This window comes from Letharia columbiana, assembly GCF_014066305.1.
Source record: "Letharia columbiana isolate WasteWater2 chromosome Unknown Sc0000021_s0, whole genome shotgun sequence".
In the NCBI taxonomy this organism is placed as follows: Eukaryota; Fungi; Ascomycota; class Lecanoromycetes; order Lecanorales; family Parmeliaceae; genus Letharia; species Letharia columbiana.
In genome coordinates, this window is record NW_023501062.1 from 438629 (window position 1) to 464633 (window position 26005).

Sequence of the window (26005 nt, forward strand, 5' to 3'; positions counted from 1 at the left end):
CCCGTAGTATTCGGAGAAACAGCGGCAGCATGCCCTTAAATATCTGACATCCTCATACCTATTTCCTCTAGTATTTGAAGAAACAGCGGCAGTATGCTCTTAAGTATATTATATCCTTATGGTAATTCCCCTAGTATTCGGAGAAACGACGGGAGCATACCCTTAAATATCTAACATCCTCATATCTATTCCCCCTAGTATTCGGAGAAACAGCGGCAGCATGCCCTCGCATATATCATATCCTCATACCTTTCCCCCCTAGTATCTAGAGAAATACCGGGAACAAACCCATGCAAATTGGCAATACAAAGGCATTAATCCACATAAGTATATCAATATAGCCAGATAGAAGAGCTACATCCCACCTCACAAAAAACCCCTCCCCCACCGTACCCTCCCACGACAACCCCAATACGATTTCTTCAATCAGAGAAAAAACCGTGAATCCACAAACCAATCCCGCTCTCCCTTCCGCTCGCGGGCGCGTTTGAGAGATAGGAGATTTATATCCGGCGCCATTGCTACGGACGGTATCGATTGCTGGATCGACGGGTCGGAGACGCAGCGCGGGGTTGTTAGACGGGGTTGTGTGGCGGCTCTTTGTCTACGGGTTGTGAAGGTGGTGGTGTTTGGGTGGGGTGCTGCTGCTGCTGTGGGATGTTTGTTGGGGTTTGGTTTGGAAGAGACATGTTTACTGCATGTCCTGCTTCAGTTTTATGACTCACGGTCTACATCTGCGCCTTGTTTGGTTTTTCAGGGGTATATACGCGCAGGAGTATGTGCAGCTATCGCTAATGTCGTGCTGCGAGCAGCGATGGCTTTTCGTTGCCGCCTCGCTTACCAGGCCTCTTGCTGGTCCTTAAGGGACTGTACGCCTGCTCGCCCACAACGGATCCCCCTTTGTACACCATCGTAGCCCTTTCATGTAGTGGTTTCTGGACCTCGCGAGGCCGCCTTTCTGAAAGTGGAATCGCTCTTGACGCAGCGGCCGCGTTGAAATGGGTCTCGCAAAGATACCAATCAGACTCAAAATTGGTATTGTAGGGCCAAAGTCTCGGCGCTAAGGTTGCTGCTAATGCGGTAGCTGCACAATTACAGAACAGACCAAAGCCGCAAGTCCGAATCTGCAGTGACTTTGAAAGAAGAGACGGAGGGCTTGAAGGTCATTGGTCTGGTGCTGGAGACCCCTTTCACATCCATCCGCTGTGTGCTTACTGCTATTTGCCCGCAGACATGGCTGCGATACCGCTATTTTCATCCTTTCTTGTGGAACCATTGGAACAGCAGACAAGCTTTGCTTCGCATAGCGAAGTCCAACGCGAAGCCCACAGTGCTCATTTTGCCAGCCGGCCATGACGAGTTAGTACCAGAGACGCACGGTGCCGAGCTGGAAGAGGTGTACAAGGATGGCGAAATGGACGTGCAGCGCGTGGCAGTAGAGGGGGCCTTGCATCACGAGATTATGAACAAGACGAAGGGCCGGCAGGCTGTGGTAGGCTTTCTGAAAAGCATAGCTGAGAGATGTTGATCCCAAGGCTCACCTGCTCACGAGAGCATCGGCCATGCATCAATCACGGCCTTTTGCTAACCCTGCCCAACGCAACAACATTCCTGAGCGTCCCAAACGAAAGTACGTCAGCAATCCTGTTAGTTCCAGAGAAGAGCATACACAGCCTGTCGATACCGCAACCCCAGCCTCCGGTAGGAGGCAGCCCCCACTCAAGCGCCTGCAGGTAGTCCTCGTCGATTCCAGCCTTGGGGTCTTCCTCATGGTATTGCAATTGGTTCTCAAGCTTGCGCCGCTGCTCGATGGGCGAATTCTCTTCCTCATAGCAGTTGACCAGCTCGGTGTTCCTAACAAAGAGCTCTGCTCGAGCTGAAACGCGCTGTTGGTTATCTGGGTGCATGAAGGACTTTGAAAGTGGAGAGAGGCATTCCGGGTGGTTGATGATCCATGTTGGGCCGAAGCACTGCGGCTCGAGATATTTTGCGGACAGTCTGTCCAGAAGGCGTGGTAAGGTTGGGAGAGACGGAAGAGGAATGTCGCACTCGTTGAACAGCAGGAGTAGTTGAGCCTGGGCGTCCGGCCATGTTAGTTCTGGCAGTTGCTTGCCGGTTGCTGCCTCGATGGCTGGAATAAAGTCCAGGCGTGGCAATGGTGGACTGAAATCAATTTTAGGCGGGATCAGCGCTCGGCAGTCGGAGTGAACGACAGAAGTGACGACTCTGGATAGCCCAAGAAACATACGCTCAGTCGTGTTGATTAGTTCTTCTATATCTGCGTAGCTCCTGTAGAATTCGCAGGTGGTGAATTCGGGGTTGTGGCTGAGATCGATACCTGGGGAATTATCAGTATTATCCAGATTCATCGAGCAAGAGTGTTTACCTTCATTGCGAAACGATGGACCAATTTCAAATACCCTCTCAAACCCTCCCACGATCAGTCTTTTCAGCCACAACTCAGGTGCTATACGAAGTGCAATTTGACGATCCTGAAACTCAGTCGCAGACGTGTGAAACGGTCTCGCAACAGCACCTCCGGCTGCGTCAGCCAATATCGGAGTCTGTACTTCGGTGTGCCCTTCATCTAACAGCCATTGACGAAGAAACTTCGTAATCTCTGATCGAAGCTGAACGATATCTGCTAATTGCGGGTTCAGAAGCAAGTCCACATGCCGGTTACGGATCTTTGTTTCCTTGTCCAACAAGAATGCAGGAAGAGATTGTGTGCAAGGCGAGAGGAGCTGGGGTATGTCTGTCGCTAGTACAGACAAGTCATTTCTTGGAGTCCTATGCGGGATCCCCTTGACACCTTATAGATATTAGACATTGCTTAGTCAAAACGTCGGTGCCAGCTCACTATAGATGTCCCCTCGGTGAAGCTGGTTCAGGAAATCCTTGAAGTCTGCGGCTTTGATAATAGAGTGGGCTATATGGGTGAAGTCAAGCACGCATTGTAATCGATGGCTGTTCAATTGGAGAGACCGATTGTTTTGGAACAAGTCAAGGAATGCCAGCTTTGAGCCTGCAACCCGAAACGACCATATTCTTCCTTGAGAGCATGAGCCAAATCCACTTAAAAACTGGATGCAGTCATACCACGCACGACCACTTCATCGTCAGGCTTGAATTCTCCTGGACGCAGATCCTTGTACCGCTCTTTGAACGTATGGTAGTCTAGGACGGTGTCCTGCTTTTTTATGCGCGGATACTGTTCTTCGTGCTGCCATTTAGCCCTGTCACCACCGCTCGACGTTCGTACTCGTGGAACCAGTTGAGCCTGTTCGGTGCTGTAGAAGCGGAGGTGGGCTGCTCGGGCTGTTGGACGAGCGTAAGGGCGGAGAGCAGGACCAAGGCATCTCAGCGAAGTTCTCATGCTACTGCATATCAGCCAGTGAAAACGCCATCTCATGAATCTGCAAGACCGATGCTTCCATTCGTATCAGACAACTAGGACTTTTTGACCATCCACTCGAAGAATGAGTGTCATTCGCAACGGTTCTTGTTATATATTCTTCTTCCTTTGACGGACCTTGAAATGAACGAGACTGTTAGAAAGCAAACTTACCCTGGTTCAAGCTCCGATCCTGGTTTATCGACTATGATGTGCAATGTGGAAGTGGGAATAAGACATTGTCTACAGTAGACTTTTCATGCCAAGACACCTGAGATGTATCTTACTCGTACCCCCAATGAGGTCTAGGATGACCGCCGCCCTATCATCACACGAGCTTTATGATCGTCGCTCTGGACCCTGGAGCCTCAATGATCCTATGATCAGATCCACGCATGAGCGCTTGGCTCTTCGGTTTAACACAACACAGTAAACAATAATAGTGCCATCATACTATGCAAGAAAGAAGATGGCCAAGGGCCAAGAATCGACTGGCTTTCGGCAATCAGTCTGACTTGTACAACATAAGGTAGCTTCAACCGTCCAACGACCATGGTCTACCTATGGCACATCTCTATTTGATCCAGGCAAATACGGTAGGTACCTGAGTCCTGACACCTCGATCCATTGACTTTCACAAGTAGCCTTACCCTTATCCTTACCACGTCAGAGGCATCTGTACATACTCGTTGTTCCTGAACTATCTCCGCTTGCTGTCTCTTTGTAAGTCACTGGCTCTGACCCCCTCGTTTACCGCTTTGGAATCTGGCCTGATCCGACGTGAACAAGATCGATCATTCTGTGAACCCGTGTCATTTTAGCTTGGCTGCTACCATGTTGCCTTTTTCCTTGCTTCTGTTGGCTTATGTGTTCATCTTTCTACCGAGGTCTCCATGATGTTCTGTCCGCGAAGTGAGTTCGCACGGAGGCTTCGACGTTCCATCTGCTTCCCCGCAATCCACGCCTCGATCAAGGCCACTAGCTGGACACTGACATTACTCTATGCGGATATCAATTTCTTCATCATTGCCTAGATTGTCACGCTTTCCTCTATTACCTTCTCTGAAGATGGCACTAGAATGATAGAATCGGGCAACTCATCCTGACAACTCAAACGCCTCAAAAGAGCCCCTACACGCCAGGGCCGCCCACTGTCTCTCCGAATTGGAACTAACCACCTTGTGTACTTTAGGGTGTCTCGGATACGTGCAACGCTTCCATGGAGAGAGCAAGAACAGCACTACCACTCGGCCATCTATGCAAACATCCATGAAATCCAACATGTAATGCCGAGAAGAACTCGCGCCTTTGACCTACTTTGGCAAGGTTTGCACACATTAGCGATATCAAAGAACCCTTCGAGTGTCTCTAGTTCTATTACCTAATCACCAGCTGTCAAAAAAGCCTTTCTCTACCTCTCGTCCACTGGAAACGGAAAAGGCTAGAAGGCGTCATTTTAGTCGAGGTTTGCCTGAACGCCGTTTGGTTCTGGTCAGTCGAGGACTTCCCATAGCATCGGATCTACTGGTCGCCGTCACCGTTCAGCCTGCCCCCCAGACAACAACATCCACAATTATACGTTTGTAGATATCATCAAGGCTGAAAGGAGTAGTGGTAGTATTCAAAGTGTACGAACGGTTTACTTTTTCCACTGCGTACAAGCCCTAACCCTATGATCTACACTAGTCAAATGCTAGTCTTCTGGGCGGCCAAGACTCGATACTGGTAGGGCTGGATGAAGTTTCTTCGCCAGTAACGCGAGCTTGAAAGCTCAGCACTTCTCCTCGAACAACAACCCTTTTGTCGAGACAAACCCTTCCCCCCACGGTTATCCACGAAGCCGGCTCACACGTCCCCCCTCCTCTCAAAAATGTCCTTCCTCTTCGGCGGCCGACCCCAGCTCTCCTCCGCCGAGAAGATCGCCGCCGCGGAAACCGAGGTCGAAATGGTGTCGGACATGTTCAACAGGTACCTTCCTTACCTTACCTTCCCCCTTGAAACACCCCCCCCAACCCCAACAACAACGACGGGTTTCCGAGAGCTAACCACCCACGCCTGCCTTGTGCAAAACAGACTCTCCCAGTCCTGCACGGCCAAGTGCATCCCGCCCGAGTACCGCGAGCCGGACCTCAACAAGGGCGAGAGCGTGTGCCTGGACCGCTGCGTGAGCAAGTTCTTCGAGGTCAACCTCAAGGTCAGCGAGAAGATGCAGGGCGAGGCCGCGCAGAAGGGGGGCGCGGGTGGGGGTGGGATGGGGGGGTTTGGGATGTGAGAGGGTGGGGATGCGGGGAGGGTGGGGAATATGGTCGTTGAGAGAGAGGGTCTGGAGGTGCTGAGGGTGTGGGAGGGAGGGAGTCGTTGAGCGTTGATGGGATGGTGCTCTTGCTCATGGTGGTGACAGCATAAGGTTATCTTGTTCGGGAACGATGGTAGGGGTTGGAAACTGCATTGTCACGGCAGGATCTTCACTACACGATATGTACATATATATTGTATTACTAGACCTGCTGGATCAACGCTAGGTATGCAGTACGCCGAGGGTATCATGCAATGCGAGATCAAACCGAAGAGGGTTACACGTTCACCATCCCCAGAAACCACCCTACCCAGGAAACCTTCGCCTCGCCCGGTCCATCAAGCTCTTCTGCTCTCGCTTCAATCTGGAGGACCTGGCGCTCAAAGTCTGCCACCCCATTCTCGACATCTTCAACTTTCGATTCCAAAGCGCTCAATTCATACTCCAGCTTGGCGCCCAAATTTTCAAGGTCTTTGACGGTGTCGGTCAGGTTCGATCGTTCTTCCGACAAAAGATCGTCCGAAGCATCATGAAGAGCGTTGTATTCATCGAATTTCTGATGGTAGATCAGGTCAAGCCTAGCTTGATCACTGCCAGCTTGTTGCTCGTAGACTTGGATATGGTCGACCTTCTGCTCGACCCAAGATGCTATCTGTGTTTCACAGTCTTCAAGCTGTTGTCCCAGGACACGACCTTGAGCCGCCAAGCTTTTTTGAAAGGAGAGGGCAGTGTGTGCATCATTCCTCGCAACAATGCTGTCATGTTCAGCGGTACTGTCAACGCCCGCGGCCAAGACATCCACCATTGCTGTAAATGAGAGTTGGCGGGGCCAGCGACGATCCCAGTACTTTGGAGAATTCGCTGAAAGCTTGGGAAGGCTCTTTATAGTGCGCAATGGAGATGAAGATGCAGGGTAGAATTGCCCTTCGAATTCTCGCATCTTCTTGATAGCTGCTGAGTCCTCGAACGTAAGTGAGCCGTTTCTCGAATCGACAATCGGCTCACGCCCTTCAGTCCTACGTCGTACGCCGGAGGCATTTTCCATTGCGCTCACGTAGTCCGATCTATCAGTAGGACCCTGATCATGAAACGGCGACTCGAGACTCGAAGCAGATTTGTCGAACTCGGCGGAATAGACAACCTTTTTGAAGCCATCCTTCGAATCCCTTTCTTCACGGCGTGGCTTATCTTCTGTAAAGCCGCTCCCGCTTCTAGACGATTTCTGAGAGCCTACTAGGCTCTGTTCGCCACTGTCAGGCTGAGCGATTGGATTTGACGAAGCCTGTGTCTTCAGTCCCGGTTCCCCAAGTTCCTCCACACTGGTCCTTGGCTTCTCCTTGAGACTATCTCCGTCAGAAGGGAATTCAACATCTTTGGAATTCTTGTGATGATGTCCACGCAGGCCCCTCATGCCAACTACATCTCTGATTCGTCCCAAGCCACTGCGAGCGTCAGTCGCTTTGCCACTGACGTTTTTGAAAACGGCTTTCCGCAAGCCCTGGTCTTTTTCTGGATGGTCGATGCTCGTGTGTGATCCAATCGAAGGACTCAGGTAGATACGATCAGAGAGGACGTGCCGAAGAGATGTATCTTCGTCAACAGAATCGCGCTTCTTGCCTCCATCCTGCTCGTTATCGTTCAGGATCATGCCCTCATCGCCTCCTAGACTACTAAAGACATCACCTTCATTGTTCTTCCGCGGTTTGCCATACCACAGCCACTTAAATCTCTCTCCTGAGCCCATCTGGACGAAGGTTTCGATGTCCAAAGTCTCTATCTCAGCAATGCTGGCTTTCTCGCGTCCATGCACCAATTCCCCACCCTTACCACTGAGCTCTGCCGCAGTAGACTTGACTGCTCGTGGTACCGTCCAACCCTTCCCACTAGCAGCTTTCGCAGTCACCCTGTGCAGCCTATCCAGCGTCTGTCGATCGAATCTTCTGGTGCGTTCCATTTTCTGAGACCTCTGGAAGTGAGCAATGCCTCTCTTCGTGTTGACAATGTCAAAAACGTCTTTTGCTACAGGTGCTCCAGCAGCATTGAGCCTGTTTCGGGCCCCCATGAGTATTCCAAGAAGAGCCGCAACAGTAGTAGGCCCCAATATGCCATCGCTGGGGTCAATGTTAAAATACTCGGTTCCTAGCTCCGTCCACCAATCATTGATGGCTTGCTCCGTAACATCACAAAGTAACCCATCAGCATACTCGGGGGCCAGTTTCCCGAACAGCAATAGCGCCACCTGACACAGCTTGACAAGCTCAATCACAGCATTGTATAGCGGAATGCGATCACTTGTATGGTAGAGTTGCATGAATTTGGCCTGCGTCGCCCCAATTGGCGGAGATAGGCTGAGGCCTGCTCGCCCCGAGCATCCCATCCGTTTCATATTTTCATTGACTATGAAATCTTCCCTATGCTTTTTGATGTCTCCAGCTGGCACCGCGATGACCGTCAACGCAGATGGGAAGCTGCTCAGATTTGTGACCATAAGCGTTCCCAAAGGTGTCTCCTTTTTTCTTGCATGGTATTTTGTAATCGCTTTGAGGTATACACGAAGACGGGGTGACCAAGCTTGCTCGTTCGTTGGGACACTCAAGACTCCTACGACAACCGAGTTTTGCTCGAGGCCTGTGTAGGTGGTGATGACAAATGTCGGATGAACCCTTGAGCATGCCCATTGCTCGACTACGTAGAGCTCATAGCCTGTAAGTCGACGTCTCCGTTCTAGCACCATCGTGGACGGATCTTCTTCAAGGTATCTGAAGGCCGCCGGGTCCGTGAACACAAGACGTTGATGCGCTGCTTGAGGGGTGGAGTCGCCGTTTGTAGGGTCCTTGGGAGACCCATTTGTTTCTTCCGCTCCAACACTTTCAGTCGCAAAATCTCTTTCCTCTGTATCGTTATCCATTATCCCAATCACTCTCTCCAAGCTCTTGTGCAAGCCTCATACTTCGCCTTTTGCGTCGAGAACAGTGGGTGATAGGCCTGCAGTCCTGACTCTGCGTAGATAGAGTAGAAACCATTGAGAACTTCTCATATTCCGGCACATCTTTGAAAAGTTCGAGTGTTGTGCGGCGCAAAACGATCGCAGACAGTGGTCGCCGGAAAGCCCGGATAAATATCGGCCCTTTTGCCATCCGCAATCAATCTTCACCTCATGACCTATTCTTCCTGACAAGCTCCTATTTCTCTTCAAAGCTACTCCGCCGGTTCTCCCAGATACTAACACTACAGATGAATCGATTCTCCAGTTCCAGCCTTTGGGAGAAGGCGTTGAAGTTGCTCCCTTGGACCTAAGTACTCGTGTCTTCTCAATACACTACTTTTTGACTCGCAGGACCTGTATTTACTCTCTGAGTTATGGAAACACTACTCGAGGAGCATGAGAAGCTGTCCCGCAAGGGCAACCTTTCGAAGAGTGTGGAAGATGTACAGAAGACCATTGATCTCCTAGTCAAGGCACGAGACTCAATAGTAGCAAGTACGTTCTGCTCTTTCTCATTGGTTCTCTCGGGCAGGATTCTCTGAAACATGCTCATCATTACTTTCAAGACCAGAATAGTGCTTCAGTGACACTAGCCAAGCTCCAGAATCCCGTCAAGCAATCATTCGAGGCTATCAACAGCGACCTGAAAGATGTCTACAAAGGACTTGGCAACTATTCAAAGGCGTTGGATAAGGTAAACAGCACTTCCTTAGGTCTCTACGAAACACAAGCTGAGAGTTGTCTTTACAGAAATTCAGAGACAAGCCCCTGCCAACGACCGATTATGACGCTCTGTCCTCACACCCAGCACTGATCAATCGCGCCATTGCCATGCACCTCCTGAGGGAGGGCCAATTCTCGGTTGCTTCAACCTTTCTGACCGATGCTACCAATAACCCTCCGCGTCCAGAGCTCTCTTCCGGTACACCGAAGCCATACGCAAGCCTTGAGGTAGATTTGGGAATAGATTCCCTCAAGTCAGAATCGCTTCGGAAACAGTTCGCCAACATGTACCATATCCTGCATGAGTTGAAGAACCAGCAGAATCTTCTACCTGCCATCGCATGGGCCAGGGAAAATACCGATGCATTGGAGACAAGAGGAAGCAACTTGGAGTTCGAACTCTCAAAGCTACAATTTGTTTGGCTCTTCACTGGAGGCTCGAATCCGGACGACGCGAGAAGCTTGCTTTTTGGACAACAGCAAGCGCTTGGATACGCTCGTCAGGAGTTTGCCCATTTCCAAGGACGCTACCTCCGAGAGATTCAACAGCTCAGTGGCGCTATGGCCTTCTGCCCCAATCTGGCTCAGTCTCCCTATCGACGAATTTTCCACAATGAGGATGCTTGGGATGACCTGGCCAATTCATTCACTCGGGAGTTCTGCTCGCTTCTTGGCTTGTCCGCGGACTCTCCTCTGTACATTGCTGCCACAGCTGGTGCGATAGCCTTGCCTACTCTTCTTAAGCTCCAGACCATTATGAAAGAGAAGCGAACAGAATGGACGACGCAGCATGAGCTCCCAGTACGCATTTACTCTCAACCCACATATGTGGGCAACGTTGCTAATTGTTTCAGGTTGAAATACCTCTTCCGCCTGCCTACCACTTTCACTCTATCTTCGTTTGCCCGGTGTCGAAAGAGCAGACGACAGACGAGAATCCACCGATGATGATGCCTTGCGGACACGTTGTCGCGCAAGAATCGTTGGCGAGATTAAGTAAAGGGTCAAGGTTCAAGTGCCCGTACTGTCCAAGTGAAAGCAGGCCGGAAGATTCGATGAAGCTTTTTATGTAAGTCAAGTCAGCAGGGGACGATTATCTAACGATTTTACGAAATGGGAAGGCTGCAGTTGCATGGCATTGGGAAAGCATCTGCTGGTTTTTCAGTGTGGGGAAGAGGGCGTGTTGAATGGAGTACCAGGCAGGCGGCCGCAGCTGTCGTCGATCCAGATTGCCGGCCATCTTTGTTTTGGCGGCGTTTCTCACGCAGGGCACCAGCTAGACTGGGTGTATTCTTCGAGATCTATGGACAATGGCGTCTGCAGGCTGTACTGCCGTTCCAATCAACGACGTGGGGGTGCGCAACATGCTTTATGTCGCGCGTGTGGGAGCGTGTGAGAGGGTGTCCTGTTTGTTACTTCTCCTACTTGGTCTGCTGTCCTTTCCCCTCCTCTTCTCTTTGTCTACGCCTGCTGCTTGCTTGCTTCTTTCTTTCTTCCTTGTCCTCCATCTTCCTATATTCCTTTGCGGGAGAGCAAATAAAAAAAATCCTAGGTTTCTTGCCTACTCGCTTGAATTACCCTAGGATTCTTGGGATTTAGCCGAAGAGATGGCCCGCATTCTTACGGTACCCCGCCGTTTTGGCCTCGCTCGACTTTTTGCCCAAGCCCAGCAGCATCATCAATTGCGTTTCTGGTTGGTTCACCGTTTACTACCACCACCACTACTACTACTACCATCCTCCTTCCACCAGAAAAAGCAATACAATTCTCCCGTGAATTGCAATTTCGGGGCCTTCAGCGGGGTACTCATACATCGTTAGCTCCGCCTGCACCACCACTGGATCGCCCGAACGCTTGCACAACACCGCCGGAAGCAAGACGTCATCCTCCACCACCGTGCTCGCGGACCAGAAAGCACCCTTCACCAGCTTGTCCTCTCCTCCTCGTCCCTCTCCCACCAGCCTCCTCCGTCCTCAGAACAAGGCCTCCATGGCTACCGTGACCGAGACCATCAGCTTGCCCAACGTCGGTGTCTTCACAGACCCCGAGCACAAGCTCTGGGTGGCCGAGTCCGGACCTACACTCGAGAGCGTCAAGAAGGGACAAGACCTCAAGCATGGCGAAGTCACAATCGGGATCAAGAGCACGGGAATCTGCGGGTAATCTCTCCTACATTCATCCCCTCTGCCTCCGCTGCTCCTCCTCCTCCTCCTCCTCAATCCTCTCCTTCCTCTCCAAACCCCAGACTGATCTCGAACGTCGCACAGATCCGACATCCACTTCTGGCACGCCGGCCGCATCGGCCCCATGATCGTCACCGACACGCACATCCTCGGCCACGAATCCGCCGGCGTCATCCTGGCCACGCACCCCTCGGTCACGCACCTCAAGCCCGGCGACCGCGTCGCCATCGAACCGGACATCATCTGCAACCAGTGCGAACCCTGCCTGACGGGCCGCTACAACGGCTGCCTCAACATGCGCTTCCTCTCCACGCCCCCCGTCGACGGCCTCCTGCGGCGCTACGTCAACCACCCGGCCGTCTGGTGCCACAAGATCGGCGACATGAGCTTCGAAAACGGCGCCCTGCTCGAACCGCTCAGCGTGGCCCTGGCCGGCGTGGAGCGGGCGGGCGTCAAACTCGGGGACCCGATCCTGATCTGCGGCGCCGGCCCCATCGGCCTCATCACGCTGCTGTGCGCCGCGGCCGCCGGGGCCGAACCGATCGTGGTGACGGACATCGACGAGGGCCGGCTGGCCTTCGCCCAGGAGCTCGTGCCGCGCGTGCGCCCGTTCCTGGTGGAGCGGGGCGTCGGGGAGGAGGAGGCGGCGGGGGCCATTGTCCGGCTGGCCGGGGGCGTGCAGCCGGCCATCGCGCTCGAGTGCACGGGCGTCGAGAGCAGCGTCAACGCCGCCGTCCACAGCGTCAAGTTCGGCGGCAAGGTCTTCGTCATCGGCGTCGGCAAGCCCGAGATGCGCCTGCCCTTTATGCGCCTCAGCACCCAGGAGATCGACCTGCAGTTCCAGTACCGCTACGCCAACACGTGGCCGCGCGCCATCCGGCTGGTCGAGAGCGGGGTGCTGCAGTTGGGCCGGCTCGTGACGCATCGGTTCGACATTGAGGATGCCGTCCGGGCGTTCGAGACGGCGGCGGATCCGAAGACGGGGGCTATCAAGGTGCAGATCCAGAGTGAGATGGATGTGCAGTGGTGAGGCGGGGTGGGTCAAGGTGGGGTTGGGGGTTTACGTGTGGTGGTTAGAGATTGAGAATAGAATAGAGCATGCGTGATATCTGAATTTTCCTTCGGTATGCTAGCATAAGAAGTCTAAAAAAGCATCTGCTATGAAACATATGGATTGGCCTTTTCAGGGTGGTGGACCCGGTGGGTTGCCTTGCTCATATGCAAGGACCTTGTCTGCCATGTTCTTTTTCGTCGTAGGCCCCTTGAGAACCATCCAATTTGTTTCCTCGTCCGTAGATCATTACTATCCCACACCCTCTCGTTGGACACCGTCTCGGGTGGTAGGGCCCAGACCTGGGAGCAAATACTGGAGGCCAAATCTTTGGCCAGAGGTCCGTTAGGTGACAGGGATCGCAAAGTGTCTAGGCCTTGATGGTCCATGATGTCCGCGGAGGAAGAGGCTGCAACGCCGCTTTGTTTCCTCTTCTCCGACATCTTCATGGCCAGGTTGTGTGTCAAAATGGTCTCTGAGCATTCGAGGAGTGTCGCCCATTATATCCAGCCCAGACCACGTGACATCATTTCCATCCCTGTGGGAGTCAGCTTTCCTTCTTCGAGGCAAAAGCCAGAGAGCAATGAGACAGGCACAAGGTCGTTTCTGTTCCTGAAGTATGTCTCACGAGTCATGACACGGTATGAGCTAGGAAAGGACAGCTCCTAAATGTACATACCATTCGTAATGGTATACCCGATTCCGCATCCAATGACGACGGAGTTCAGAGCCGAGCAGTCCGACGTTCAATGGCAGCTGCCCGGCCCGTACGATTCTTCGATATCGGCGTGGAAAAGGTGACCGTAGATGACACAACTGTAAAGACTCGTTCTTGCGAGCGTTAGATCGGCACACAGACCACACTGGCTCTCGTCTCCGTCACAGATCTGTAGCCCATCAAAGGTTCGTGCTGCGCGGCAATCTTGTCGATGTGTTGCTCCTCTCTTCGCGGCGACGGACTGGACAAGTGGTTCCACAACCTTGCTATCTGCCTCATGAAGGGCCCGAACCTCTTGAGTGCTCCACCTCGCTATCTCCACGCTCAGCTTGAGGTGCCCCTCATCGGATTCCATGAGGATGGCATCCCAGAGCTCTTGACCGTTCCGCTGCAGCCATCTTCGTAGCGTCTTGCGAAAAAGGCGGGAAAGGTTGCTTTGGTGTTGACGCAGGTGTGGCAGAAGCGGCGGCATGTTCGAATGGTAGCGTACCGGTCATCGAGACACTCGAGGTAGTGAGGAAGTCTCGTGCGGATATCATTTGGTCGGTCCGTAACCTTCGTTCCAGTAGTTACTTTTGGGGCCTCAACTGCTGCCAAGGGTTTGAGGTGTTCCAAGAGGTTTAACATGGGCCCATCACGACCGGCCGTTGGTGGGCAGTTCCAAAGTTCGTCGGACCGAAAGTGTGGAGGAGACATGGTGTCGTGAGGGTATGCGGTCCGGAAAACGTTTATGTTTGGGGGCTAGTCCTTCGAATGATGACTTTGATGTCTGAAGGGTGTTGAGAGATATCAGTATTTACATTTAGGTAGCCGCGTCTGGCAAGCGCTACGCAGCTCCGTTCATCGCTCTTTGAGAGAAATAGTGCATAAGTTAGCTCTTCAAGAACGACGTTCTCAAAATGGGTATATCTGCTCCAAAATCTCCCCAATCCCACATTGAAAGAGGACAAAGGCTCAGTAGCGCTGCATAAAGTATCCAACACAAAAGAACAGACAACAAGAGCCAAATCGAACTTCCTGCTTTACGCATTAGCCCTCACGTTGACCCCAACCCTTTCGTCATACTTGTACATCATCCAAAGCCGTTACCCCAAACACCCAAGAAGATCATCAACTCTGTATAACCACCCCTTCCCTGCCTTCGGCATCTTCAACTTGGAATCCAAACACCAACCTAAATAAATCTTTCAGCCAAGTATATTGCCCATGACTCCCAACCATCCACCTCACACTCCTTGCTACATCCGCAGCCCTGGCTCTTCGCACTGGCCCAGGATTCCTTAATGCTGGATCGCTCGCCACAGCTTTCTTGTAATCTTGTAAAAGTTGAGACTGCCAGGGCTGCGTTCCGAAGGAATTGGACGGCACGGACTTGACGAAGGAGGCGAGGGTGGTGGGGGAGGAGCGTTGAAATCCTGTATTTGCAGCTGCTTTTACGATGAGCAATCTCAGACATGTGAGACGTGCGTCTTCGGCATTGGGCAGGCCACTGGCGGGGTTGATGATTGTGGAAGTTGAGGAGGTCGTACGCCCAGAGGATTGGGAGTAGCCGCTCAAATTGCTAGAGGACGAGGACCATTGCGGTTGGTGTTGCCCTGGTTGTTGGCGGTTATTTTGGTCTGAGGGTCCGAGAACCAGTATATTGGGCACGGGGCCTTCGTCTGGAGAATCTTGCACCGTGTCTTCAAAGACGGTGGTGGGGGTTTCGGGGTTCGCACGGCCAAAGTCCTCCTCTTCGGACTCGTAATATGAATCGGGGACGTGGGCGAAGGAGGCGGCTACTTGTGATTGTTTTGCTTGCTGGAAAGCCTGTGTGAAGGTCGTTTGGCTGGGTCGAGGCGTGCCGCGGTCCGGTCGTATCTGGGTCCAGCCTTCTCTGAAAAGGTCGCAGAGTTCCCAGCACGCTTGGACAGCGGAGCCGAGGAGTTCTTCATCGGCGGGTTTGCCTTCTCGTTTGTTTTGGCGGAGGCTGAAGAGCATTTCGGCGAGGGACCAGCAGGCTTCGAGAAGGGAGTCTGTTTCTCGGGCTAGGTCGGAGCGTTGTTTCATCAGACGGTGGCAGAGCGTTATGTAGAAGTCCAAGGTCCGTTCTCGAAAGGCTTCCGGCAGTGTTCGGTCGTGAGTATTGTATAGATGGTTGTTGAGCTCGAAGCTGACCCGTAGGACGGAGTCAGCGACGTCGTTGTCCCGCCGCCGTACTTCAAAAAGGCACTGGCAAAAGTCGCGGCAGAGATCCAGTGTGGGTCGGACCTGAGTGGCTATCTCTTCGTCTCGTGTTTCGTACAGCTTCTGGCAAAGCTTCCAACATGATTTCCAGGCCTGTTCTTGCATGTCACCTTTGGCGGAGAAGCTAAAATGCGACCTTTCGTCACTGAAGATCCTCTCGCGATGTATATAGCTCAAGCCAGCTAATGTATTGCATAGTGTCCAACACTCGCTGAGCGCGATCTTGAGGGCTGCAACTTCGTCCGCAGTTTCCTGAAACCGTTCGACGGTGTGATCAAAAAGGGAAGTGTGGTGGTTGGGAGTCAGGTCATCGTTAATTTCGGTATCCAATGCTTCTGGTATATCTGGATTCAAATAAGCGCCCAAACGTTTGATAGATGGCATTAATGACTACCTTCGAGATTGCTCGACCGCGAGCTCGACCGTGAAGTATTATTAGGTTTCTTGGGCTCTAATGTCTGCGCCTCTGCCTCTGGTCTTGTTTGCGCTCTAGGGGTAGCCGACCAATCTCTTGTAATTGGTGCTATTGAAGTTTGTAGGGGAGGCGGCGAGCTCGGACTGCTCGAGAATTTCTGCAAACATATTACTATCGGTAGCCATGCTCGTGCAATGCAGGATCTACCTTGTCCCCTCCATTGTCTTCCGGAGGCGGTACAATGACAATGTCAGATGCTTGGGAAGAAGTTGGCATGGAACGATGTAGCGAAGGGGGCGACTGTCGGTGCTTTTGACTCAATTAGCAATCTATAATTGAGCTTCGGGCTGGCCTGTTGGACCTCACAAATGCGTCGAAGCCTTGCGGGGCATGTATGACCGAGCTTGGTTGTTCGTCATCGTCTGATCGTGGCTTTCGAGCATCTGAAGCCGCGTTGGCAGTTTCGAGCTAGAGAGTCTTAAGTCTACTGTTGCTTGTCTTGTATGGGCAAGGCGACGGGCATACCTTCAATGCCGGTTCTGTAGACCTTAAGGGCGCTGGGGGCTCTGGTGGCATTGGTGTAGGATCTAAATCTTCATTCTCTATGCCTGTATCGTCAATGTCGGTCGTGTCGGTGCCGTTTGAAGAGGTAGCGATAGGTGAGGGGTCAGGAATGTCACTGGGACTTGAGGCTAGTGGGGAAGATTGATTGGGAGGATGGAGGGATCTGGCGTGTTCGTTGGACCTGACACGTCAGCTTGGTTGTAGATTGGGAGAGAGCGGGCATACAATGGCCGGCTGTGGGTACTCGTAATTGGAGATCTGAACGGCGCTGGCGACGTGGGCGATTCCGAGTACGGCGAGAAAGCCGACATGAGGTTGCGATCTGGGGACGGCAGCATCGGCGATTTCAACGCCATCATTGTTAAAGGATACTCGGCGCGATCATAGAAGCTGCTGGCCTTATTGGCGAGCGATTGCTTCCTGAGATACTTGTTGGGATGGGCGCTGATGATGTGGGAGCAGTTTGGATGATCAAGGCTAGAAGTATCTGCGGGGCAGCATTGGAGGAGTCGAGAATAAGGCTACAGGTCGATATGCAGACCGTTGATCATGGGATACTCGAAGCTGGTGTACTGGTGGGGCTCTTCGGTCAAGGCTTGCAGTCTCTATGGATGATGACTGCATTCGACGTCGCTGGCTTGAAGATGTACCAGTCATTGAATAGGATTGTCAAGAAGTCTAGGTACATTTGCTTTGCCGCAATGTGACTGGAGGAGTCGAAACACCAACCCACGCCAACGCGAAAAAGGACATTTCCCAGGCTGTCGGAAGGCTGCAGCATGCAGATAATAGTCAGTTAGTTCTGGTCAATAGTGAAATGATAAAGTTCTAGAGGCTGTCAGCAAAGGCTTTAGATCTGCATCCTGCATTGAAACGCAGTCCTATCTTCTGACGCAAGAATGTAATGCTCAAACCTCCTCCGCAACAGTCGCTATTAGCTCCTCTATTGGACGAGAAGCGGGGACAGCACACATCGAAACATCACACGCTTTGGAGCACTTGGGAGTCTTCTGATTGGACGAGCGAGCTGTAAGCGCCCAGCGGGAGCTACACATCTTCAGGGTGGTGCTGGTGCACGGGTCTTCTCTTTCCCTTCCCATGCTTCCCATGCTTCCAATCATGGAGGCAAAAGAGCTGTTTGTTTCTTAGTTTTCGAGACGGCTTGGGCATCTATCGACGGCTCTTCGGGTAGGCTTGCGGCGAGAGCGGGGATGATACCAGCTCCAGGGCACAGGTAGCGATGCCGAGCGGCCTGACTTGATAGTAGGACATTATCTCTGTACGGATGACAGTCATAGATGGAGACACTTGTCCAGATGACATTGGTAGGGTCAACGTCAAAGGTGCCAACATTGATATTGCCAGTCATTTCGGACGCTTATAGCTACTGAGACAAGGACACGAGAAGAACGCATAGAAAAGGTTTTTGGCACGTAAAGGGGAAAGATAATTTCTGGAATGGAAATGTTACGCGTTGGAGAATCGCAAGAAACTCTGAACTTTTCGCTATCCGCCTCTCAACTTCTGCATCTATGCATACTTAGGATGTACGGCCAGGAAGTATGATGCTACCCATCCAATTGACACGATCTCTGTAGCTTTCCATGGCCCTTTCTATGCCACTTCTTCTTCCCACGTCCAACGCCGAGCTCTGAGCACGAAAGCTGTCTTGTCGAAGAAGCTCCAACGTATGGGCGTTGCCGAGAATCCTCTATCGATCCTTCTTGGGCGTGGAATCAGCATTCTGCTTGCTGTACTGATCCCCCAAATTCCCATATTCACGGCTCAGGCCTTCACTCTGCTTCTTGAGCGCCTCAATGTCCCTATCCTTCTGCGCCAACTGGTTCTTCAGCTTTCCGATCTCTCCAGCACCACCTGCCTGAGCAAGTTTGTCAGAGTCCTTGCCTGAAGCCTTGGGGTCACCTTCGTAGCGCTTGACTTTCTCTTCGAGACGGAGCGTGTCGAGGATCATCACGTAGGTGCGGTTGAGGATGAGGGAGAGGAAGAGGGTGAAGCCGCAAAGGTACATGTTGCGTTGGGAGTAGAATTTGCGGGCTTGCACCTCCATGCGGCCGGAGCCTTCGAGCATGGCGGAGCTGGCTGGATGTTAGTGATACCCTAGGCTTGGTTATGTGGCTGAGACGTACTTTTGGCTGCTCTTGGTTTTGGCCAGCTCGACTTGAACGCTGTAGACACGGTTCACACTGTCGATGAACAAGATTAAGATGAAGATGAACGTAATCTATCGTTGTGTCAGCCGCTTCAAACGCACATGGGTACCAGTGCAGAGCTACCTTCATGCCATATTGCAGCTTCGCTATGAGCGGATTCTCGGAGATGAAGTTGAAGAGCTTGCGCTTCATGGAGTATGGTAGAGGGACGATGAGCATTCCGAAGACGCTCATCTCGAACACCAGGAGTGCGAACACCTAGGCAGCCATTGCGTCAGCAGCGGATCATGAAGGAAGAGGATGGCATTGGTATGAACCGGAGCATAGATTAGGGAAGGCATTGCTGCTGTGGATTATGGGGATTGTCGATTGGGGATGATGTTGAAAGCTGTTTGTTGTGGTGAAGAAGGGAGATTACTTGCCAACGTATAGTACAAAGTCATCGTGGCGGGTCAAAAACCGGGAACGTGCTATGATGTAGTTTTGGCGTTGCTACGTTACTCAACTTCTGATACGTCCTTGCTTTTTGTACGCGATTCTAAAGTAACTATCAATGTTGTAGAGTGTTTCCTTCTCGGTGCCAAAAGAAAAGAACAACAGTAGCGGTGTTGAGTTGGGGAAAACAAGGAAGGCTCGATATGGCAACCTGACAAGTGACACGAAGCGGCCTCGGCATCATTTTTAGGCGACAAATCAGCACCTTGCCTTAAATATTTCTACAGACTCTACCTACTCGTAGATTATTCACAGGCAGAGGACAATACTACGCATTCGATGCAATTGTGATCACATGCTGTGCTAAAGTCTTCTGCCGTTCTATCTATCCTGTTCTCATCTAGGTAATAGACTTTTATAAAGCTGTTGCAAGCCTCTAATATACTTCATCCACCATATAAATCAAGATATTCCATGGTTTGCATTTTCGCTTGCTAAAAACGTATAGGGCTCCGTCTTAGATATCATGTCTGAACTGGGGGTTGAGTGATTGTAGCAACGCAACTAACCCTCGGCCTCGATCTCGTAGCTATTCGACTTATGCTTCGGTTGGAAATTGAAATCCTTATGCGCTGGACCAAGAAACATCTCACTGCATATTGTCAGCATCTGCGTCAAGGGAGGCTTCTATATATAGGAATCACCTGATCTTGATCCAGTCCTTATAGTTGTCGCTCCCCAGAAGCGTTTCGAGATCATTTCTCCCTCTCCAAGCAGGCGGTCGGTCTTGCAGGCACGGTGGCAAATGCTCAAGGATCCCAACAGGAACATATCTATAAGCAAAGCTCAACCACTCAAGCAAAAATCGCCTGGTGATCCCAACACCCATCTCGTCAGAGCCCCATGTCTCCAGACCGTATCGAACGTATTGCTCAACCAGGGCAAGGCGCTCACTGGCCGATTTGTCAATGTATTGCCCTTGTTGAATCTCCTCGAATATCCACTATAAAGATTTCGGAGTTAGCATCCCTTCTTCACGGCAAAGACCGTTGCAATGAGATGACTCGAAGGGGCAGTAACAGCCTTTTGCTACCGTGAAATGGGTTACGACCCGAAGAACGGCCCGGTGTAGGGAATAATTCCCTCGACAATTGTACATACAGGCTTGATGAGTGCACCTCGTGCAATCATGACCGAGTCGACTTTCGCTTCTTCGAGATGAGTGTTGTAGTCGACGTGAGAATAGCAATCACCATTGCCGAGGAAGTAGACCTTGCTTCCGGGCTGTGACCTCTCATCCGCCTCCCGGACAGTATCAGAGAGATCCTCTCCTTTCTGGTTGTAATCTCTGATGAGAGCAGCACATTCAGATATGTACTTCCAGTCAGCATTTTTCGTGTATCTCTGTTGTCGGCTTCGACCGTGCAGTGTAATCGCTGCAGCTCCTATATCGACTTCGGGGTCAGCGTTCCGTCTTCGAGGTAAGATCCCAAGCAATGAGACAATTCGAAGGAATATTTAGAGCGTTTTGGTGCCGAACAATGTCTCGCAAGTCGTAAAATTGGTTCAACACAGGAAGGAGTGGTTCCGAAAATGTACGTACCAGAAGGCCCACCACCAAGCTCGAGGGCTTCCTGGCCGCCGTATACTAGCCGATCCACCAATTTCAGGGCACTCGGCTTGTTGTCCTTCGTACCCATACGGATCTTCACCGTGATTGGTATCTCTTCAGAGATGGCATTCATCCCGCGAACGATCTTCTCTAGCTTTCCTTGGCTGTCGAGAAGAGCAGATCCGGCTCCTGTACGGTAGACAAGATCGATTGGACATCCGCAGTTCAGGTCAATCACCCGTAGATAGGGGCATAGCTGAGTCAAGACCTCCGTGGCCTTGAGCGCTTGCCATGGCTTGTTCGCAGCGATTTGAGCTCCGAACTTGAAGTCTTTTGTGTTGTTGTAGTCCGTTACAACGGGGTCGCTGGGTTGGTAGGCTGGCGGAGTGGCTTCCGACTCGTGAGCCCGCATCAGTGCCCACTCAGACCTCTGTCCTTGTATCAAAGGCAGGCTCATGGCCATTTCAGAGTATGTGACTTGAGCGCCTTGAGCAACGCACAAACGCCGAAAAGGTAAGTTACCTTGCGTAGTCAGAGGAGCAAGCACAGGGGTTTCTGGCCCAAAGTAGATCCTGCGTTTCTCGGATGGTAAAAAAGGAGGTTCGGTGTATCGTGCTCTGTTGTCTTCGATTTCCGTCTTTTCGGGCTTGATCTCTGATCCGAGAGCGTCTTCATCGCTTTCTTCCCATCGGCTTTTGGCATTTCTGCGGGTATTTTCGTCAATCTCTTTCCCACTTTTCTCAATCCACTGACTGTATTGATCCGCTTTGGGGGTCTTGAATTTGCGTTTCATCAAGTCATTCTTTGCCTGTGTAGATATCTCGTTGATGGTTCCAATATCTGAAACGCCAGAACGCTCTTTCTCACTATAACCACCAACTTCTTCGGTAAGTATCAACTCCTTTCTTCCGTCTTCAAGAGATCTCTCCCTCATGTGTGATCCGACAAAACGACACTTGAATCCAACGTCACATTTACCTTTCGCTTGCCTATGGAAAGTGCAGAGTCAGCATTTCTTCTTCCAGGGAAGATCTCGTGATGAGACAGTTTTGAGGGGTTAGACAGAGCCCTTTGCTTCTGAAACACGGCTTGCGACTCGAAATATAGTGTGAAATCGGAATCTTTTGGTCCAAAACAAACATACCATATTGGACAGACCCCGCCAAACGTCGTTAGATCTTCTCTCTTCCAGTCCTTCAAATACTTGCGGAGGTCATGCTCAAACTTGCAACTGTCTCCAAAGCGACACTCACCAGGGGAGAACTCCGGACTATTGGCACGACTTGCACATAGACCCACTTCGTCTCTTGAGGCTCCAAAGTTTCGGTTCGTATTCTGGCCTCGAGACTTTTCCTTTTTCTTACCCCTTTCGCCGCCTTTAGGCTGGTCAACATGGGCAGCGCCTTCGGCGGCATCATCATCCGCAACAGCAGCACTTTTTTTCCCTTTGCTACCAGCCGGGTGCAAAAGGAACCTGATCCGCGTAAGCTGGCTACTCATAGAATTGCATTGAAGATACTGACTCTTTTTTGATTGGAACAACGCCCTTTTGTCTTTCACTTCCCATGGGGCCTTGAGTGCCATTTTCCGAATCCAATCTTCTCCGTTTTGATGGCGATTCCTCTACATTATCGGCAATGCCGTGTCTCTCAAACTTCTCCGCCTTGGTCACAGCAGAGTCTTCCGCCGTTGGAAGCTGCTGGGGATGGACAGTCTTGTCAAGCAAGTCTGAGTTGGAAGATTCCTCTAATTTGATAGCTGGCTCCAGAGGATTGGGAGGTGGGTGGCCACTACTGTATTCCATCTCCGCCGTAACAAGAATCTGGCCCCTGTGTCAGTCTCGTAATGAGGTTGTAGACTCGATCATAGGTCATAGTCATATGCTATGCAGGGGTGTTGGAGAACTAGCAGGAAGCGTTGGTTACATACCTTCAAGGTCTGGTCTTGTTGTCGCTACAATTGCTACTTTTGCCGGCAGCAGGCCTGTTTTTGAAGGTAAGGTACTTAAAGCCGACAAATTCGCCCAGGAAGCCCTGTCGGCCCCCCTCCAACTCGGGCGGGATGTATATAACCTTTGCAAGCCCTGCAACAACGTGGGAAATAGATGATGATCGCGTGCCGTCAAAGTCAAATAGTACAGTACGGTATGAAGTATCAAGGTATTGGAGTCGAGGACAAACGTCATGCCCCTTTCAATGTCCCATGTATCTCGTATGTCATCGCTATAGGTCTATGCTTTTGAAGGGGCGATGTCCTTCTACCTTGCGGTCGCTCAACTCCGACTTGGCAAAGACACTGACAGCTGAATATTAAAATATTATTATATTCAATTACCAACTCACTCCGATTGTTGCCTCTTTTGCCTCTTTTGCCTTCCGCCTAAAGTCAGTGAGTTGAGAAGGGAGGTAAGTACTCGTACTGTTGTATATGCTGCAATAGACTAGTAGGTACTTTCATTGGAACGGTACCCGCTTGGAAGCGGCTCAACTCTATTTTTTGAGCTTGAAAGTTGAAGCCCGCCATCGCCATTCGCTCCTCCCGAAACTCCCCCGTCTCACTGCGTCACTCACACTTCTACTTTACATAACTTACTCATAAGAACAAGGCGACAATAGCATTCATATTCACATTATTGAAGTAATACGCTCGCAAGCACATCGAGTTGTATATATTCTTTTTAATAGCATCTACAATTATCCCCCCCTGTCCCTGTCCTGGTCCGAGTCCTCAATACTCACTCACCGCCTATTCTTCCCAAGAGTCCCAAACCCACAAACGTCGTAAAGCTGGATTCCCAAGACACCCCACCACCTCTGCACTTTTCGCCAGCTGCGAGCGATCGCGAACGCTCATCGACGGCAGAGACGACTCCTATAGGCACTCCAAGGGGCTTTGGCGCTGCTTTACCGCGCAAAGCAGACAAGGAGAAGGAGAACTGGCTCGCTTGGCACCACAAGCACAGTGGCTTTGGCGGTACTTCCTACGTGGACTCGACCCTTCTCGATTCCGACTTCGAGGATACCACTTTTCCACTCTTCAATGACCCGGCACCTTTCCTAAATATGGGGAGTCGTACCACACCCATCGACATCGCCACATCTTCTCGCGCCGCTTCCCCTCGGAATACCCAGACCTCGAATCTCACCTCTGCTCTCCAATCTACCTCTGGCAACGAGGCACGACCAACCACCGCAATGGACATGAGTGGGACGCCGTTCAAGGGATTTGGAGGATTTGGAGGAGCTACACCAGCGTCTCAGCACAGCGAGGCGCAACCCATATCAGTGAATGCCTCCAACCGAGAGAAGCCACGGAGGGAGAGTCTCGCCGGTAGCATGGTCACTGGCATGAGCTGGGGTGGTAATTCGGTCGGAAGTTGGATTCGCGATGAGTATGTCTCCACGGCACAATACTTTTGGCAGACAGCGTCGCTAACGTTGTCCAGTATCATCATGCAAGGGACTTCCCCTTTCGCTTACCAATCTCCGTCATTTCATTCTTCGTCCTACCTTCCCAAGTTGGAGGCCAACTTCATGCGAGACTTTTCATGCTGCGGAATGACGCTTCCTTCGCTCCACGAATTACTACAACATTATGAGGAGAACCATACGGATCAAGTGCAGCCCTCGATGCAAAAGCAGATTCCAATTGGATCAGCCGTTCGAGCAGATCCCAAGGCTGCCATCGCAGCTACAACGGTGGACGCTGTACGGAGCCAGGGTCGAGCTCAGCAACAACACCAACAACAACAGCAGCAGGCCGAGTCATCGCAACAAGGACAAGCAACGCCTCAACGCTCGTCTACTCCAGTCACTCCAAGACAGGCCCAACCTTCGGCGCAAGTAACCCGAGGCTTCGCGCCTATGCAGCCTAAGATCGAACCAGATGACGACGCCATGGGGGACATGGAAATGGATGATGACTTTCCAAACCTACAACAGACAAATTATCCAGCGCAAAATCAAGCCAGGATAACGCAGCGGTCTCAGTTCGGTCAACCTGCTTCGAGTAGGTTACCAAACCTGGATATCAATACCATGAACATGGGTAATCCATTGCAACAACATCAGGGTTTACGGAACTCTCAACCTACAACTCCAGTGTCGGCTGGCAGGAACGGAACTTTATACTACAACAATCCTACGGTATCGTCGGTGAATACTCCTACTCTGACCACATATCCCAGCGCGCATCCTCTGCAACAGCAATACTATACACCTGAATCATCAACTCCCGGTACACCTGGCGAATTGGAGGGAGACTTCCTTGGCAATTTGGGAAATATGAACATGGGCAACATGCAATACATGCAGAGTCAGAATCAAGGATATGTTGGCTTCGACTTTAGCAATGATGGCGGCGGTATGGGCGACTATTGCATCGACGAGCCTGCAAAAAGACTGTTCAGCCTCAACGGTGGCTTCAACCGACCGCAACAGCCTGTTCAACCCACTTCGGCTACTCAGCTCGGCGATGGGCAATACAGCGAGAATAGTGAGCTCGCAAAGACGATAAGAGAACAACAAAAGCTGGCCGGTGTGCCTGATCCCTCAGCTGATGGCGGTGTGCCTAAACCTTTCCACTGCCCCGTTATCGGGTGTGAGAAGGCATACAAGAACCAGAATGGCTTGAAGTATCATAAGAGCGTAAGCATTCCAAGCTCTCTTTCTACACTGACCTCTACTAATCGCAACCAGCACGGCCACAACACTCAAACTCTCAAAGACAACAACAACGGCACCTTTTCCATCGTCGATCCCGAAACTCTGGACCCCTATCCTGGTACTTTGGGCATGGAAAAGCACAAGCCATACCGTTGTGACACTTGTGGGAAACGCTACAAGAATCTCAACGGCCTCAAGTATCACAAGAACCACTCTCCAAACTGTGATTCCGAGATCCAGAATCCGTACCCTCATCCTACCAGCAGGACTGACATGTCTGACATGTCGACCAACGAGATGGTCATGTAAGAAGACCAACCGGGGCGGGATGTGATTTCGAGGCCCGGCTGTGTACCAGTACCGTCTTCCTTTGTGTCAATACTTTCGATTTGCAGGGTGTTGGGGAGTTATTCCATCGCATTCCACTGGCGCTAGGGTCGCATACATACCCTAGATTCCCCTCGCTGCGATGTACTCGTGTACACTATTGTTTCCTGTTTCCGGCGGCAGAAGAAGACCGGACGTGCTTTCGTGGACAAGTGGTGGACATCACCAAGCTTAATCGGC

At 51.5% G+C, this 26005-nt stretch overlaps 10 protein-coding genes across 10 annotated transcripts; 4 read left to right on the forward strand and 6 right to left on the reverse strand.

Moving 5' to 3' along the window:
- Nucleotides 1–1571: 1571 nt before the first annotated feature.
- HO173_006893 (uncharacterized protein) lies at nucleotides 1572–3376 on the reverse strand (the record flags this gene model as incomplete). The annotated part of the gene is made up of 4 exons (XM_037308799.1): nucleotides 1572–2338; nucleotides 2387–2812; nucleotides 2861–3052; nucleotides 3100–3376. 4 exons carry the CDS (start codon nucleotides 3374–3376, stop codon nucleotides 1572–1574), a joined length of 1662 nt encoding a protein of 553 aa, XP_037164344.1.
- Nucleotides 3377–5264: 1888 nt separating this feature from the next.
- HO173_006894 (uncharacterized protein) lies at nucleotides 5265–5666 on the forward strand (the record flags this gene model as incomplete). Its single annotated transcript, XM_037308800.1, has 2 exons — nucleotides 5265–5362; nucleotides 5468–5666. 2 exons carry the CDS (start codon nucleotides 5265–5267, stop codon nucleotides 5664–5666), a joined length of 297 nt encoding a protein of 98 aa, XP_037164345.1.
- Nucleotides 5667–5967: 301 nt separating this feature from the next.
- On the reverse strand, nucleotides 5968–8598 carry HO173_006895 (uncharacterized protein; the record flags this gene model as incomplete). Its single annotated transcript, XM_037308801.1, has 1 exon — nucleotides 5968–8598. One exon carries the CDS (start codon nucleotides 8596–8598, stop codon nucleotides 5968–5970), a length of 2631 nt encoding a protein of 876 aa, XP_037164346.1.
- Nucleotides 8599–9050: 452 nt separating this feature from the next.
- On the forward strand, nucleotides 9051–10472 carry HO173_006896 (uncharacterized protein; the record flags this gene model as incomplete). Its single annotated transcript, XM_037308802.1, has 4 exons — nucleotides 9051–9171; nucleotides 9243–9370; nucleotides 9427–10200; nucleotides 10254–10472. The coding sequence occupies 4 exons, from the start codon at nucleotides 9051–9053 to the stop codon at nucleotides 10470–10472; spliced, it is 1242 nt and encodes a 413-aa protein (XP_037164347.1).
- Nucleotides 10473–11006: 534 nt separating this feature from the next.
- HO173_006897 (uncharacterized protein) lies at nucleotides 11007–12612 on the forward strand (the record flags this gene model as incomplete). The annotated part of the gene is made up of 3 exons (XM_037308803.1): nucleotides 11007–11092; nucleotides 11220–11558; nucleotides 11667–12612. The coding sequence occupies 3 exons, from the start codon at nucleotides 11007–11009 to the stop codon at nucleotides 12610–12612; spliced, it is 1371 nt and encodes a 456-aa protein (XP_037164348.1).
- Nucleotides 12613–12978: 366 nt separating this feature from the next.
- HO173_006898 (uncharacterized protein) lies at nucleotides 12979–13823 on the reverse strand (the record flags this gene model as incomplete). Its single annotated transcript, XM_037308804.1, has 2 exons — nucleotides 12979–13171; nucleotides 13405–13823. 2 exons carry the CDS (start codon nucleotides 13821–13823, stop codon nucleotides 12979–12981), a joined length of 612 nt encoding a protein of 203 aa, XP_037164349.1.
- Nucleotides 13824–14461: 638 nt separating this feature from the next.
- HO173_006899 (uncharacterized protein) lies at nucleotides 14462–16915 on the reverse strand (the record flags this gene model as incomplete). The annotated part of the gene is made up of 6 exons (XM_037308805.1): nucleotides 14462–15921; nucleotides 15972–16149; nucleotides 16200–16292; nucleotides 16359–16460; nucleotides 16518–16737; nucleotides 16782–16915. 6 exons carry the CDS (start codon nucleotides 16913–16915, stop codon nucleotides 14462–14464), a joined length of 2187 nt encoding a protein of 728 aa, XP_037164350.1.
- A 1352-nt stretch (nucleotides 16916–18267) lies between these two features.
- Nucleotides 18268–19170, reverse strand: HO173_006900 (uncharacterized protein; the record flags this gene model as incomplete). The annotated part of the gene is made up of 4 exons (XM_037308806.1): nucleotides 18268–18652; nucleotides 18704–18798; nucleotides 18851–18985; nucleotides 19150–19170. 4 exons carry the CDS (start codon nucleotides 19168–19170, stop codon nucleotides 18268–18270), a joined length of 636 nt encoding a protein of 211 aa, XP_037164351.1.
- A 556-nt stretch (nucleotides 19171–19726) lies between these two features.
- HO173_006901 (uncharacterized protein) lies at nucleotides 19727–22578 on the reverse strand (the record flags this gene model as incomplete). Its single annotated transcript, XM_037308807.1, has 6 exons — nucleotides 19727–19814; nucleotides 19867–20165; nucleotides 20324–20607; nucleotides 20766–21763; nucleotides 21919–22248; nucleotides 22298–22578. The coding sequence occupies 6 exons, from the start codon at nucleotides 22576–22578 to the stop codon at nucleotides 19727–19729; spliced, it is 2280 nt and encodes a 759-aa protein (XP_037164352.1).
- A 76-nt stretch (nucleotides 22579–22654) lies between these two features.
- On the forward strand, nucleotides 22655–25747 carry HO173_006902 (uncharacterized protein; the record flags this gene model as incomplete). The annotated part of the gene is made up of 4 exons (XM_037308808.1): nucleotides 22655–22774; nucleotides 23534–24165; nucleotides 24220–25420; nucleotides 25472–25747. The coding sequence occupies 4 exons, from the start codon at nucleotides 22655–22657 to the stop codon at nucleotides 25745–25747; spliced, it is 2229 nt and encodes a 742-aa protein (XP_037164353.1).
- Between the last annotated feature and the right edge of the window lie 258 nt (nucleotides 25748–26005).